Genomic DNA, 16,681 nt, shown 5'->3' with positions numbered 1-16,681 from the left:
CACTTAAGACTGGAGTAACAGCTGATAAAAATTCACCTTTTCATCACAGGAATAAATTCTATTTTAAAGTATGTTAAAATAAAAAACATTATATATTGTAAAAACATTTTGCAATATTACTGTTTTTTCTGTATTTTTAATCAAGTAAATGCAGCCTTGATGAACATAAGAGACTTCTTGAAAGACTATTACAAGTCTTACTGACCCCAAACTTTTGAACGGTAGTGTATATATTATGATGGAATAGTGGAGAATGATAAACAGTCCCTTAGTTTAGTTGCATGGTGGAGGCCAATGTCCACGTAAACTGCTGTTGTTGGCATTTGAACAATTTTTCCACCCATTAGAAATAACAGTCATCATGAGTGATGCAGAAGACAAAGAACCTTGCTCTGAATATAATTCATTTCAAAAACTGAATAAGGCAAACCCTTTACATGTTTATTAGAATGGTGTAATTTGTCTGTGGCATATGTTTGTTTTTGTTTTTCCTTCTTACCCACCTATTGCGTTATATTGTTCCCACAGTTTTACTTAACTGGTTTGACAACATAGACATTCCTTATGAATACACTCTTTTTTGTAAAACGGGTAGGCTATTATGCCTCAATCCACGTGAGTTGTACAAATGAGACCATTCACATTCAGTCTAATTTTCTTTTTAAGTGGCATTTGAACAAGAATTCTTTAAATATTAATTAAATTAACTTATTAAGGTAATGCGAAAGCTTTTAAATAGTAGGAAACGGTAATAGTGAATAGCCTAGTATGCCATAAGTAGGCGGCTCTGGAACATGACGTTTCAGCAAGAGGGAGTGGAGGCATTTTCCTTAGTGACGTCGCATATACCGGCTGTTTGACTCGGAAACAGCCATACAGCGTGTAAAGAAGAAATGACCGATAGTGACCTCAAATAAGATGTTGAAGACCTGTCTATTGTCTTCATCTCTTTACAACACCTCAGCATTTATATAGAACTCTGATAAAACAATTGTAAATTTGAAAGCGCCTTCGAAACGTCGAGTCGTTACGCATCTGTCTGTCTTCCGAGCGTTCATATTTGCTGCGTAAAATAATGGAAAATGCTGAAACATCCGATCAAAACGGGACGACGCACTACACGAACGGTTTAGTGAACGGATTTCACACCCTACAGTCCGATAACGGGGAGTGCATTTCATCTAACGGAGGTGGTCTGGGTGCTAGTGACAGTAGCGGTGGCCATAATGGTATTGAAAATTTCCACCATCTTCATCAGGATGTACACAACAATGATTCGCCTGCGAAGCGCTGCAGACTCCGAAGACGCATGGATTCGGGGAAGAAGAACAGACCGCGTAAGTCGAGTTTTTTAATATTTAATAAATGTATTGAAATTGAAATTTAATTTGAACAATGACAATTAGCACAACATACTGTAAATAGCTATTTTTAAGGTAAGTTACATTTACGATAAACGATCCATAATTTATCCAGCTAAAGAAACGTATGTTTTTATTTATTTTTCTTTTGTACAATAAAAATCTTATCAGACGTTATTTTATACATTCGTTTTCCGTTCGTTATTATAAATAAAGGTTATCCCACTGTACAATTACAAATTCCATTTTATTTACTAACTGTTTAGTCAGTGTTTGTAGTGAAGAATCAGAATTTTTTTCCCCCCCTGCATCTCGTTCTTATTTATATTTGTTTCAAGAAAAAAAGATTTGATTTTTAGTGTCATGAAGTCCCGGAAGTAAACCTTTTTTTTCTTTTTGTGTTTTATTTAACTATACTTCGCAATTAAAAAATAAGTTAATAAGATGCTTATTTAAAAGAGGAAACGCTTAAACTTTAAACACATTTCACACTTGTCTGTATTAAGAGGTTTATTTGTTTTGAAACACCGGGTAATTTAGTGTTGTGAAATCAATGTGATGTTTGCTGTGCGGATTTCATTGGCCAGATCAGAAAATGAGGGCGTGACCAAAACACGCCAGATATGAAGGATATGCGATTACATCCAATGAGAGGAGAGGATCACATAAAGTGGGTGGGGAAATCGAACTGGCAGACTTTACAGTACTTGTGTAATTAACATAAAAAGGCAATAGCACACCTGCCAAGTGACATGAGGATATATATTCTTCTGCCAGCAGCATTTGAATGATACATACATATACTGACTAGATCGCTTCGTGCTTTCATCTTCTAGATTGCTGTCCTCATAATCTGTTTCACCTGCAAAGTATGAAATTAATTTTGAAGAAGCCAGGTAAGTTAAGGTCCTGTGTAATATTGTTGAATCAATCAAAGCAGTACATGATATAAAAAACTTGAACTGATTTCGTTTTTTTTTTTTGGAATTGATTATTCTGCATATTTTTACAGTTATGTCAGTCAAGTCAAGTAGTTGAAGTAACAGTAATTGCACACTCCAGAATCCGATCAAGTATTTGTAGTTATTCATTATTAATTTAAAATATTAAAACAAATCTATCTTAAATATTTATTCCATTGCTTTACTGCATTTTGGGTTGTTGGCTGTACACTGCTGTAACTTCACTTTTTGTTCATTAACTGCTGTAAAGTCACTAAGTGACTTTGGAGTACTTTGCTCTCTGAGACAAGAAGCACACACACCTTTTGCCTACATGTATGTCTGCCAACTTCTTTGTTATCACTGATCTAAACGCAGACTCCTCTAACTAATCGATGACATAAGAAACTGTTTTCTCGCAAACGTTGCAAAGATATTTTACTGATTCACTAAGGTTACCGTAAAAAACAAATTACTGAGGTTGTATCAGTAAGATCCAATTGAGATCGTGTGCAGATGTATAACTTTTATTTTGAAGACAGGATGTTTCTCAGAATCGCCAGGCAATCGCTTTGAAACCACTGTTACCATGGCAACAAAAGGGCCCACAAGCTGCAGTGTGAATAGCCCAAAAAAACTTACTAAGCAATCATATTAGACAGTATTCATTATTAAGTACACTTAAGTACATTTTAATCATTTATTTTTTACCTTGTACATTAAAAAAAAATTTCCACAACTATTTCTCTCACATCCTCACAAAATGAAGGTTATGTTTGTTAAGAAACAATAGCAAAATTTCTAAAACTTTAGATTTTTTTCAGCTTTTCCATGGTTTGGAATGGATATCGGAGGCACCCTGGTGAAGCTGGTTTACTTTGAGCCCAAGGACATAACAGCTGAAGAAGAACAAGAGGAAGTGGAGAGCCTAAAGAGCATCCGTCGATATCTGACCTCCAATGTGGCCTATGGAAACACAGGTATCCGCGATGTTCACCTTGAGTTGAAGAACCTCACCATGTGTGGCCGGAAAGGCAACTTGCACTTCATTCGGTTCCCCACACAAGACATGCACCGCTTCATCCAAATGGGCAGAGACAAGAATTTCTCCAGCCTGCACACCACACTGTGCGCCACAGGTGGGGGCGCATACAAGTTTGAGGACGACTTCAGAACGGTATGTGAACCACAGAGAAATCGTGACATAGTAATGGAATTTATTCGATTTGATTGAATGTAAAACATATGTTGATCCATAGCAGGCTAGTGTTTTGTTGACATACCATAATGTCTTGTTATCTTACTGCCACTTATCCTATTACTGTTATCAGGACAATATATGGCTAACTTTAGCTATGCCTGTCACATTTATGATTGTGTGTTGGCTTCTTCCTCCAGGTTGCCGGTTTAGAGCTGCAGAAGCTGGATGAACTAGACTGCCTTATTCAAGGTCTGCTGTACGTTGACTCAGTTGGGTTCAATGGCCACCCCGAGTGCTATTTTTTCCAAAATCCCTCTGAACCTGAAAACTGTGTCAAGAGGCCATTTAGCCTGGAGAACCCCTTCCCTATGTTGCTGGTCAACATTGGCTCCGGGGTTAGCATCCTGACTGTCTACTCCAAGGATGATTACAAGCGAGTAACAGGCACTAGGTAAATTCCAGGATCATGTTTTTTCTTGTAGTTAAAGGAGAAGTTCATCCAAGATGTTGATGTCTTTCTTTCTTCAGTTGTAAAGAAATTATGTTTTTTGCAGAAAACATTTCAGGATTTCTCTCCATAAAGTGGACTTCTATGGCGCTTGCGAGTTTGAACTTTTAAAATGAAGTTTAAATGCAGCTTCAAAGGACTCTAAACAATCCCAGCCGAGGAAGAAGGGTCTTATCTAGCGAAACGATTTGTTATTTTCAAAAATTTTTTTAACAATTTCTATACTTTTTAACCTCAGATGGTCGTCTTGTCTAGCTTTGCGTGTACTGTGTATCCTTCTCAATTTCTCCTCCTACTTCAAAATCATTGTACATGGCTGCAGAAGTACTGAACCAGTGTTTACAAAGTGAACATGCAAAGATCAAACGCCCTTTACAAAAAAAGTTAAAACAGCGATAGAGAATGATTTTAAAGCTGGAGAAGAAAATGAGATGGGAGTTTTTCAACATTCCCTAACTGTCTTGAACTGGAATACTGCATTTGAGGTTTAAAAAGTATTTTTTTAGAAAATAACAGATCGTTTCGCTAGATAAGATCCTTCTTCCTCTGCTGGGATCGCTCAAAGCCCATTGAAGCTGCTTTTAAACTGCATTTTGGAAGTTCAAACTCATGGGTACCATAGAAGTCCACTATGTGGAGAGAAATCCTAAACTGTTTTTCTCAAAAAGCGTAATTTCTTTACGACTGAAGACAGAAAGACATGACCATCTTGGATGACAAGGGGGTGAGTAAATTATCTGTAAATTTTTGTTTTGGAAGTAAACTTCTCCTTTGAGCAAAAAGGTTAATTTCAGGTTTATGCCCTTAGTCCTTGCTGCATAAGTAAAGAAAAGAAGATCTGTCTACTACAGCGGCAGATATGCTTCTTACTAACGGACAGCATATCTACCAGACGACATGTTTCTCAGATATGTTATCAAAGAACCATAGATATAGCTCAAACCGGATGATTTATTCATCCAGAAGAAAACTGCCAAAGTACCAAAGTACTGCACATGACATGCAGGGAAAAGAAAAACAAGATCTTGTGGCCATGAATTAGGAATTTGTTGCCACGACTTATGAATTTTTTCATCATTTTAGTTCAGTCGTGGCAGCATTGTACTAAATCATTCCTGTTTTTAATTAAATGTGACCTAATTATTTAAAACTGAATTACAATGAGTGAACTAATTAATTATGTGGCCACGATGTAACTAAAGTAAGGGAACAAATTAGTACATTGTGGCCACAATTTAACTAAAACGAAGGAAAGCATTTTGGGTTAGTTCACCCAAAAATGAAAATTCTGTCATTAATTACTCACCCTCATGTTGTTCCATATCCATAAGACCTTCGTTTGACTTCGGAACACAAATTAAGATATTTTTGATGAAATCCAAAAGCTTTCTGACCCTCCATAGACAGCAAGTGTCCTACAACATTCAAGGTCCAGAAAATTAGAAGGACATCGATAAAGTAGTCCATGTGGCATCAGTGGTTCAATTGTAATTTTATGAAACTACAATTTTTATTATGCGCAAAAAAAAAAAAACTATATTCAACAGTTTTTGTCCTCTGCATCACCCTAGCGCCATTTTTTAAAGCATCACAAATGTATGTGCGTGCTTTCCTCAAATGTAAACAACACATGCTGCTGACGTATAACTAAACCTTTAATAAAATGTGGCCATGAATTAAGTCATAGGAAGAAATTATTGATTTGTGGCCACAGTGTCTATTTTTTTTTTTATGTCATGTGCAAGTTACAAAAAAAAAACTAAAAACGGTTCTACTTGCAATTTCTATGTTTCAACAACAGATGGCGATAAAGTTCTGTAGTACTACAACTGTAAAGTAACATTTTTTTTGTTTTTTTTTGTAATAAAAAGTGTTAAAAATACATTGGTATTCATTTGCTTCAATGGTTGTGATTCAGTTTAGGAGGTGGTACATTTCTAGGCCTGTGTTGTTTGCTGACTGGCTGTGAGACATTTGAGGAGGCCTTAGAGATGGCGGCTAAAGGGGACAGCACAAATGTGGACAAACTAGTGAAGGACATTTATGGAGGTGATTATGAACGCTTCGGTCTCCAGGGATCCGCCGTTGCATCCAGGTATACACAGATTTCCCATCGTTTGTATGTAAAAATTATTATGTTTGTGAATTACATACGTTTTTTTCCCTTTGTTAGTTTTGGTCATATGATGAGCAAGGAGAAACGTGATAGTATAAGTAAAGAGGATCTGGCCAGGGCCACACTAGTGACCATCACTAACAACATCGGTTCCATCGCCCGCATGTGTGCAGTGAATGAGGTTTGAAAGCATTTTCTCTTAATGCAAAAGCTGATCTATTTTGTTTAAGAACTGTTTATGCAGCTACAGTGATTGATTTTTGTTCAGAATACATACATTAAATTCAGATGACCATAAACTCTGTGTGCTCTGAGCTTCTTTACAGTGTTGTCTTGTGGCATGGAGATCAAGCAGCATTGTACAGGGCTATCACAGCACACTGAACAGCCACAAGATGGATAAATGTTTTTTATTTTCCTAAAATAAAGTATTATAAAATTAAGAAGCAAGTGGAATGTATTTTCTCTTTTCTGTTCTTCATAATTAAACTAGAGCAATATTATTGTTTATTCTGATATGATTTTTGTTTAATTTTTATCCTCAGAATATCGATAGGGTGGTTTTTGTTGGGAATTTCCTTCGAATCAATACAATATCAACTAAGCTGCTAGCCTATGCCATGGACTTCTGGTCTAACGGACAATTGAAAGCCCTTTTCTTAGAACATGAAGTAAGTCTTTTTTTATCACTTGTAATTTCTTGCCAATGCTAGAATCAGTTAGATTAATTATGTTTGTTTGGACTTACACCATAACCTTCTTTATAGTGGTCAATATATCAACCAAGTAAGTATATGGCATTTTGAAATGACTGGCATTAGCAAATAAACACACCCATATCATATCATATCATATCATGTTTTAATACACATTTTTATAAATGATTGAAATACTAACAAAATTACAATTACAAGCTTTTAAAGAGCTGACAAAATCAGAATTTTAGTTTTGTGGCTTTTAGTTAACTTTCATACAAAAATATTGAACATTAATAGGACCATAAAAGATTGTGGTGTGGTTAGTGTACAAGGTGTTTGTGAAGATGATTGTGAGGATGTAAATACTAGAGAGTAAGATGAAAATGAGCACCTGTTGTATGATGATTTATAAAAAAAGAAAATAAATTACAACAGATGAATTGGCCTACTGCTCTAAATACAAGTTACGTATAGCTCTATAATATGTGAGAAATGTTGAAATATTGTTAAAAGTAAACAAGTACTGTTTATACAAGTTTTTCCTCCCCTGTGATGATCAGTGGATGTCACTGCAGGACCACTTTGCTGATTAACAAGACTTTTAGCTCCACCTTGTGACAGCTCCAAAATCTACCCAGATCTGTCAATGGATAAGGTTGATTTCAGTTGTCAAATTTTGTAAACTTATGAATCAGAAATTATAAATTAGAAATATTATGTAAATTAAAATTATTTTAAATAGAAAAAGTGTAGCTTATGTATATTTTATATTCATTCAAAAGTTTGAGGTTGGTAAGATTTTTGTTAAATGTTTAAAAAAATATATGCTCACCAAGGCTGCATTTATTTAATCGAAAAAAAAAAAAAACTTTAAAATGTGAGTCATAATTTCAACCTTGAACCTCCAAACTAATGTAGAAACAAAGATGGTATAAAATTATATCCCTGATATAATTAGGTCCATTGATATAATTCTTTAGTCCATTGTTTTTTAAATTTGGTGTTACTTTTGCTATATTTTCACATTTCAAAACAATCATTTAGTATTCCTCTTGCACCATTGTCCTCTATGCTAAGAAATAAATCTCCTGACATTTCTCTCTCAAGTGTTTTTTATTCTTATCAGCATTAAGTCTAAGTATGATTTAGTGGGCTACATAACAATTTTAATTAACAAGAAATTTTTAAAACTTATTTTTAACAGGTTTGGTTCAACATACTTAGCTGTTGATCAAAACTTGCCTTAACCTTACACCAGAAATTTAATTTACTTTTATTTAGTAACTTTCAGGAGGGTGTACTCATTTTTGCAACACTTGCAACATTTATTGCTTAAAAAAAAAGAAAAAGTTTTTTTTTTTTTTTACATTGTTTAAATTGCTGAATTTAAGTTTCATAGAGGGGTGTACTCTATTTGCACTATATACACAAGTGTATTTAAAAAACATTGGAACAGTAATGCAAAATATCATCGATTGCTCATTATAAGCCTCAACAAATGCCATTAGGCATTATATAAAATGAGCATGTATGCAAATATATTTAACTGCTCTGCTTCATTACTGCAGGGTTATTTTGGAGCTGTTGGTGCCTTCCTAGAGCTACTGAAGATGACTGAAGATTCCTGAGACACTGAGGAAACCCCAACCTTCAAACCAGAAGCTGCTGTAAGATTTCAGGAAAGCCACATCCCCTAATAAGGACAAGCCATTTATAAATGTGACGAGTTTCCATTTCTCTTCAAATCATCTACACGCTGGCCCTTCTATGCTCGTGACAGGAGCAGATGATCAAGAGGTTGTGATGCAACAGCACTCCGTTTTCAGTGTGTGATGAGCTGCACCTCACGTTAACTGTTCCCTGTTACCGTTGCCATAAACCCAGCACAGCTTTGCCTTTGCCGTGTATTGATGATTTGAGTGAAAGATGATTTAGGACACTAATGCTTGTATACTCCCTCTACTCCCTGTTTGTGAGCTTTATGAAACCAATCGTAACATATGAAAAGGGTCTGGAGGTGAGTAAATTGTGTGTTAGTGGAATAGCCTGCTGTATAAAAACATCCTTCCCCAACCCCCTCTGAAATCAGATTTATATTTACGCATAGATGAGCAGTCCATTTATGCGGGACTTTGCTCTCCCGGTTCACATACAAGCATTTATAATATCTGTATTACATTAAAATTGCTAAGTTGTATTATTAAACATAAAGTCATTTTGGACACTAAAACAAATTCATAATTCTAACATTTTTTATAATACATCAAATACCAACTGAATTTCAGTACTTTTCAAATAGATAAATCTTTTATTTGAACACTTTTACAGAATTAGCAAAATGTTGTCAAGTAGATCTGTTTTATCTACATCGGGCCTTGTATGAATAGTGGATTGTTGACATGAGTAGCTGTAGTTTCTAATATATCTTTACCTCCTTTTAACTAGTCCTAACTAGAGAACATATGCACCTGAGCTGACACTGACTGTGTTGGGACCAAATTGCATATATTGACTGGAAAACAGTATCTTCATCAGAAGGAATATTCTCAGTTCACTACATACAGTATAGTTAGTTCTTTCCTACGGTGATAATGATTTGTATTCAGTTTTGCTGTCCCAAATGCTGAGATTTCTCTGTTCTGAATGTGTTAACAGTTTACCCTGTATATATATACACTGTAGTGTGTAATGTTTTGTTGTTTTGTTTTAATTTAATTTAACATTTGCACAAACCATTTCTTGTCACATTCATGCCATTATGCAGTGAGGTCTTAAATTTCATTTGAGACTTCTAACCAAGACATATATGTACTGTCAAACCCTCTCGCAAATGCCTTCATCCTTTAAAAGTTTTCAGCTTAAACATTATCTATTACTGAAAATATTTTGCCTTTTTTTCTCATGTATCAACATGAGAATCTCTAACTACATGCCTAAACCTTTTAACCTTTTAACTCTCTGTATTTATACTGGACAGCTGGGTGTGACTGTGAACGCTCCAGGTTGTTGTTCAGAACCAGATGTATGTTTAAACATGCTCCTAAAGCTGGAATCTTAAAAAAAATTCAAGAATTTCAAAAAAGTTATTCCCGTCACTATAATCTGTCTAAAAATATAAGATCAGAAACGTAAGCACTTCCAAGAGAAAAGTGAAAATGTATTGCTTTCCCTCCCTTTGAGCCACAGCATGACAGCAATTACATTTTTACCAATTTCATTTTCTCATTTTCCTGTAACTGTAAATATGAACTTAAAAATAACATTCAGTACTTTTTTTAATAACACTGTTTTCAAGCTTGCATTTTTTGCTGATCGTAATGAATGCAAGCAAGACCAAAACTCATAAAAGGAAGTAATCTGGGGAATGTTATCATAAAGCAATTTCTATTAGAGGATTCTGTTGTTTTTGTGAGTGTACTGAACTTACTACGTGTTCATAAGCTACTGTAGCTCAAAAACAGACAGACCTGTGCTGACATTAATGTGTCTTTTAGCTGCTGGTAACATCTGTAACAGCACGTTATGCACACTGCCTCTTCATCTGTTCCTTCTGTCTGTTGATTCATGCTTTACTTCCTCTGCTCATTCCTTAGAATTGCCTTATGCAGTGGGTGCCATTTTGTCTTTGGATGTCTGGATTATGCACAATGGCACCCCAACATCTCTGAGCCACAAAAGTAACTTCCAAGTGTTACAGGGTGCCTTTTACTGATAGAGACAAGGCTTTATCTCTGTGTCCTCTGTATTGTTGCTAATGCTAAATCCAGATGTCACTGTATACATTAATCCTTAACAGTATATTTGAGGTGTTTTTATTTGAGGGGGGGGGGTGCTTTACCTATGCCACAGCATACTGAATGCATGTGTCGGTACATTGTATTTTAACTGAGCCAATGCAAAGCATGTAAGCAATTTCTGAACAGGTGTGTCATTTCCTTAGGCACTTGGATGGATCGCTCCATCTTATGTGGTTGAATTGCCTTTCTGTCAGGTTTTGACCATGTAAACCAGCATAACGCTTGGATCGTATGTCAGCGCATGTTCATTTCATTGCGCTACCTGTTAAATTGTATGAAACTTTTCTCTCCTTTCATAAATGTATTCTGTCTGTCCCAAACTGTACATGTTTGATGCCCGGTTTTCAGAAAGCATGTTCTAAATTAGAAATACTGAAGCGCCATTACAGCTGAATTATAAGCTTTTTCTAGAGCTAAATTGTGTCTTTATAAAATGTCTCGCTTTAGATCATTAGATGTTAATTTTCCTTGCTTATACCCCTCATTAATGACCTCAATCTCCTGACATACTTGTCTAATGTATGTGATCTGAGTGAGTATGTGTAATTCCATAGAGAAAATTCTTTCAAGTTAGGTTCATTCAGTGTTCAGGCAATCATATAAATCTCAAACAGTATCACTACACAAATTTTAAGTCTATTTCTTATGATGTTGATCATAGAGGAATCATTGATTTACTTATGCCTCCTAGGGAATGAAGAAATCACATTACTGGCTCTAACATGTCACTAAGAAGTTTTTATATTGGTTTGAGTTAACGTGAAAAGCTAACTTCATTTGTCAATAAACTATTTTGTAAATATCTATTAAATGTGTTAATTATGGAAATTGGTTTATTGTTATGTCTTGTCATTTCGTTTTCTTTACAAAAATCTAAAAATCAACCAGTTCACTGCATAGTCACATACATGAAAAGCGAGATGATGCATCTATCATTACATACTGTTTTTTTTATTCATTATATATGAATACTTATTCCACTTCACATTAATTCAGTCAAACTAGTACTTCTTAGTTAAATATTTTTATTATGGAAACAAATTGCAATGGCTAGTGTTTATTTCATTTGGGCTAGGAAAACTGAAAATTATACTAGTTGTTTAAATAGTTACAGTACAAACCACAGATCTTATAGAATGTATAGAACAATAGGATGGTTGGTAGTAAAGTAATAGCATTTGTTTGCTACCAATGTAAAACATACTACCATAGTGAAAAATAAATATATTAAAATGTATTTAAAATGCATTTATTTCATGTTAAGTATGCTATAAATACATTTACATATTATGTACTTAATAAAAATACCTTGCAATTGTACTTTTAGTAAACTGGTATATTTAAAGTCTGCTAAATTGGAAGTAATTTTGCACTTTATTGTGCAGAAGTAATGCTGAAGTCCAACTAAAGACAAAGATTGTGCTAAAGTGGAACTATTGCAAGTATACTTTAGATACACTAAATATTTTGCATTTAAAGATCGATATAATGTAAAGATAATACAATCCTCATCAATAGTGACATTAAAATATATTTCAGTCTTACTATTAAGAAATGTGCATTGTGAACAATAAGTACTCAAAATAAAATTACAATTTTTATATCAGTAAGTCTCGAGCGATATGTCAGTAAATATGTCAATAGACTTGAACTAAATGCATTTTAAATCTATCATTCCAAACCCATAAGATAGTCATTGTTCTTTAAAACACAAATGAAGATATTTGTTGACGTAAGCTAAAACATTTGCGTGACCTAATTGTTTTTTGTTGTTGTTGTTTTTTGGTCACCCAGGGGCCCCAGCTTTATAATATTTACTACACATGAAACAATTTTCACATAAATAATTATAAGACAGACTGAAATACTAGGCTATATTCTGTAAAATGCAGACCAATAATATTTAATTTACATCTTCGAAAAATCGTTTACATTGCCCTTACGTCATGTCCACTAAATTTATTTACCATTTAAAAACAGGTTGGCCTGACAGACAGGACGTATGAAATGATAAATTGCTGTATGCTGAGCACGTTTGTAAACTCTGGCGTTGTTCCTCGACAGCAACTGAAACTAGGGCAGCTCCCAAGCAGCTAGTTTTGTAAGTAAGAGAAGGAAATTCTCATACCCTGTCATACATACTTGCATAATTTTCTTTTCACAGGTAGGCGGAGTGAAGAGAGAGTGGTAAATAGGTTCACAGCTTGCACGTCTAAACATGTTAATGTACCCTGCTCTTGATGTTCCGACAGCTGCAAACTTGTTCATTGTGGTGGAAGCCGCAGGATGTTGAAGAACATCCTGCACCAACTCAATTAAACGAATGTGCAGAAGAGTTTCAAACGTCTGGACCTGTTCATGCGACTGCAGAGGAGTTGGATGGGGAAAGTTTGGACCGTGTTCGCGGTTGTTTTGTAAAATGGTAAGTGCCTTTATTTGCAACTTTGAGAAGTTCTTCAAACATCTGGTTTCAACAAGCGAACAGAACAAAAGTTCCGTTAAAATAAAAACAACACAACAATACAATTTTCGTAGTTTTTATTTTTATTTTTATTTTTTTACTTTTTTATTATTCGGAGAAAAGTTAGGATTTGGCAGATTCTTTTAAAGACAAAGAATACATCTCTAATAATAATAATAATATATTGGGCTTTAGTATTTACTATCTTCTAAAAAACTTTACCTATTTGATTATTAGCCAAATTCTAGCTTAGTGTCTTTGATATTTGCAGGTGCAAAATGTAAATATGTAATACTAACATTAATGATCAGATTTGAGGCACATTTACACACAAAATGTAATGACAACTTTGAATGTAGGAAGAGGAGAGTAAATAATCTTAGAAATCAACAGTTAGACAATTAAGCCTAATTGCAAAGAAATCTGTTGAGTTGATGTGTGTTTTTCATGCTGCATTGAAACAGTGTGCAATTGGGTCTGTTCCTACAGTCGACTGATATCTAGATTAGAAGAGTCATAAACTACAGTACAAGTTTAGTTGCATAATAAGTGGAAAAAACTGGAAACATCTTAGCCTGACAGTGTACATTATGTACATCACATTTTATTGTTTTTACTGTAGCTCTTCATGGCTCTTGAGTATGCATGTCATTTTCCACACCGTTGTCAGTTATTTAAAAAAATAATAATTTTAATTGGAACAAAGGGGTTGGAAGGGTCAAAGGGTCAGGAAGGCAGACTGCAGGGTCTCAAGTTAATATGACAACCCGTCAGTTTGACTATGCTTTCACTCATAAACTCTTCCAATGAATGCAGTCATGCATCATTTCACTTTTCAGTGACTCATTTGTAAGAACAAAAAGGAGCCCCAAACCCTGGAAGATGACACATTTTCAACCAACCGCCTGTTAATAATTTTAGCTGAGCTTGTTACTAATTCCTGCCTGTTTTGCTGTGTGTGTCATTTTGCGCTTAGCAGAGTCACTGACCGGGCCTCACATCTGCAGAAGGAATTCCATGACCAGTGAGTGTGGCGGCAGAGAGGGGCATCGCGTGTTTGGAAACGGAAGTTTCGGAGTTTGAGGGAAATAAAAGCGGTGGGAAGGACAGGCTCCATGGCTCCGGAAAAGAAGAAAGGAGGAGTCCTTCCTCCTGATGGAGGGTGGGGATGGATGATCGTAGCTGGTTGCTTTGTGGTAACTGTTTGCACAAGAGCTGTTACTAGGTAAGTTTTTTGGAGGGTGTAGGCTGTTGTTCATACCTGTTTGAACTAGAGTAGTTTTAAGATAGCTTTAGTGATAGATGGGGTGCAACTAGATGTTCGATAACTTAAGAATATTGTCTCTCCTTAAAATGTCAGGGTTTGTTTCTCAAATGGGTTTAACCTGTTAAATAGTACTTTTGTTTAGTACACTACATGAGACACAACTATATTTAGTTCATTCCAGGCTGAGAATTACCTAGAATGAGTCACTGGTTCACAAAGTGACAAGCGCTATCTGATGTTTCTGCAGCAGCCTTTGAGGTCGGGTTACATTTGACAGACTTGTAAACAACTTTCAGGCCTTCGCACATGAATATAGATAACACAGTTTTGTTTTTTACATCTAATGGCTTGCAACCCTTAGGTGTTGGTACTGTTTTGCTTATGTTAACACATTTGTGACATGTTTAGAGTGTTTAAGTCCTTCTTTTATACTGTTTTGAACAAGCTGTTCTATCGAGCAGTGTTTTGTATTTCTCCCTCAAGGAACATGCTTAACTGAATACATATGCTGTATAATTATTTTATTGTTCAATTGAAACGTCTGAGTACATCACCTGACATGAAAAGGTCTGAAAGGTGAGAACCTGAAGAACAGGTCTGCAAATCCACTAATGATGTAGGTAGGATGAAATTGCAACCAGTCTGGCGAACACAAAAGAGTTTATGTGACCTCTCACCTCTTAAACAAGGACTCTCTTGACCATTTCTTAAGTCCTGTTGAGATAAGTGGTAATAATTAACTAGAGAGGTAACAGATGATGAAACTCTTTTAGAGCTTAAAGGGCAGCCAGTGGTCTTCCGATAAAAAAAAATAGCCTTTTTAACCATTTCTTTATCTTATGGATATTCTCTTCTTTGCCCTTAACCCCTTTGAAAGTTCTTATCATCCACATATGTGTGTGTGTTATACAAGGCCTAGAGTAAGATTGTAACCCTTGATTCTGCAACTTGGCTTTGCTGACTGGGTTTTTCACTGTTTGTGGAACTGAAGGACATCTCTTTCTTTGATGGCTGATGGCCAGACACGTCTTTCTCAGTGGCGGAAGACGTGAGAGTTGCTGGCTGTCATACCCACACTGAGTGCTCTGACCCGAATGACCTGCATGGTGATCTAGTTTTGTTTGTTCAGGTGCAGAACAGGCACTGCAGAGGCTTGTGCCTCATTACCCCGTCTCAGCCTTTCATATCCAGACACCCACAATCCGCACGGCTGTTCGTTGTTACTGGCTATGAATGGCACTGGAAGCATGTTGTTAGTTTGAAGTGTCACAATATGGTCCTTCAAAGACCACAAACGTGTGATGTGTGTGTTTTGTCTGATCAGACTTGTCTCTTTCTCTTTTACAGATGCATCTCCATATTCTTCGTTGAGTTTCAGATGCACTTTGCAAGAGATTACTCCGGGACGGCATGGATTCATTCGTTAGTGGACTGCACAACTATGCTGTGTGGTAAGTAATAATCATATTGGACACTGAAGTCATTGCACATTAGCGTATCACAGTCATCATTATTGGCCTGGTCTAAAATAGATCAGCAGAATTTAGAATTTAGATTAGTTTAGATAGAGCTTTTGCCCATCTGAGACAATAATGTTGCATAAGACACTAAGAAAGACCTGCAGCCTGTGGGAGGCAGAAAACGTTCTCTTGAAGTCAGCAACACACAGCGAACATCTTGAGAGGACACGTCAGTGTCACAAGCTTGACCTCTAAATAAAAACAGGCCTGTTTGCTTAGCTTACACCCAGTGCTGTCTGCTGTTGACAGTACAGCAGTCTTTGAATTACATTGCTAAGGAAGGGCCAACTTTAGGCAGCTGACTAGTAAACAAACAACGTAAGAAACACGGTTATTATTTAAAGCTTTCCAATATCATGTTTGGCTGACATGTTCTCTTTTATCACAAGGCTGATATGTTTCTGGGGCCATGCAAGAGTCTGTAGAGGCACATAGTTGCATATTATGTAACACTGTATGTTGTCATGTAGTGTGAGAGAGCGGCTCATTAGTGGAATAATCAGAATATAACTAAGACGATTACCAAATAAAGCATTTTCATCCCATGTGTTCAACATAAAATCACTTCTGAGGAAACTGATGCAAAATAATATTGGAAGTTATTGCGACTGTGACTCTTTTCTTAAAAATGTTAAGTATTTCTTTTAATGAACGTTGTGTAATGTGATATTGCAAAATGTAATATTAAATAAAAAATAGAGGTTGTTAAAACAGACAAAACATCTGACGAAATTATGTTTGCTTAGTGGTTGAAAACATGTCACTAGACATTTGTGTGCATATAAATTTATGTGAGAAAAAGTTTATGCTT

General features: G+C 35.5%; 2 protein-coding genes across 3 annotated transcripts in view; both read left to right on the top strand.

The window, feature by feature from the left end:
• The first annotated feature begins 847 nt into the window (after nt 1–847).
• On the top strand, nt 848–11,450 carry pank1b (pantothenate kinase 1b). Of its 2 annotated transcripts, XM_073828509.1 has the most exons (8): nt 848–1,337; nt 2,198–2,257; nt 3,127–3,479; nt 3,701–3,954; nt 5,930–6,106; nt 6,185–6,308; nt 6,673–6,798; nt 8,394–11,450. In XM_073828509.1, the coding sequence occupies exons 1-8, from the start codon at nt 1,076–1,078 to the stop codon at nt 8,451–8,453; spliced, it is 1,416 nt and encodes a 471-aa protein (XP_073684610.1). In that variant the 5' UTR covers nt 848–1,075; the 3' UTR covers nt 8,454–11,450. The 2 variants fall into 2 exon arrangements, with proteins under 2 accessions (XP_073684610.1, XP_073684611.1); XM_073828510.1 differs by lacking the exon at nt 2,198–2,257.
• Nucleotides 11,451–12,882: 1,432 nt separating this feature from the next.
• The window catches only part of slc16a12b (solute carrier family 16 member 12b), an 8,229-nt gene continuing 4,430 nt past the window's right edge, over nt 12,883–16,681 (top strand). Inside the window, exons 1-3 of the mRNA XM_073827867.1 lie at nt 12,883–13,044; nt 14,060–14,308; nt 15,698–15,801. Of these exons, the coding sequence (XP_073683968.1) occupies nt 14,199–14,308; nt 15,698–15,801 (214 nt within the window). The 5' untranslated portion in view covers nt 12,883–13,044; nt 14,060–14,198. The remainder of the gene's footprint in view (nt 13,045–14,059; nt 14,309–15,697; nt 15,802–16,681) is intronic.

The sequence above is a fragment of the Garra rufa genome, chromosome 22 (genome assembly GCF_049309525.1).
Source record: "Garra rufa chromosome 22, GarRuf1.0, whole genome shotgun sequence".
In the NCBI taxonomy this organism is placed as follows: Eukaryota; Metazoa; Chordata; class Actinopteri; order Cypriniformes; family Cyprinidae; genus Garra; species Garra rufa.
Note: the sequence above shows the minus strand (reverse complement) of the source record. Positions and strands in the feature narration are given on the sequence as shown.

Bases quoted from the DNA above. Each gene is read 5' to 3' on its own strand.
- pank1b (XM_073828509.1), top strand. From the start codon at position 1,076: ATGGAAAATGCTGAAACATCCGATCAAAACGGGACGACGCACTACACG. The intron at 1,338-2,197 runs GTAAGTCGAGTT...TTCATCTTCTAG, and splicing joins GGGGAAGAAGAACAGACCGC to ATTGCTGTCCTCATAATCTG. The intron at 6,107-6,184 runs GTATACACAGAT...TCCCTTTGTTAG, and splicing joins GGATCCGCCGTTGCATCCAG to TTTTGGTCATATGATGAGCA.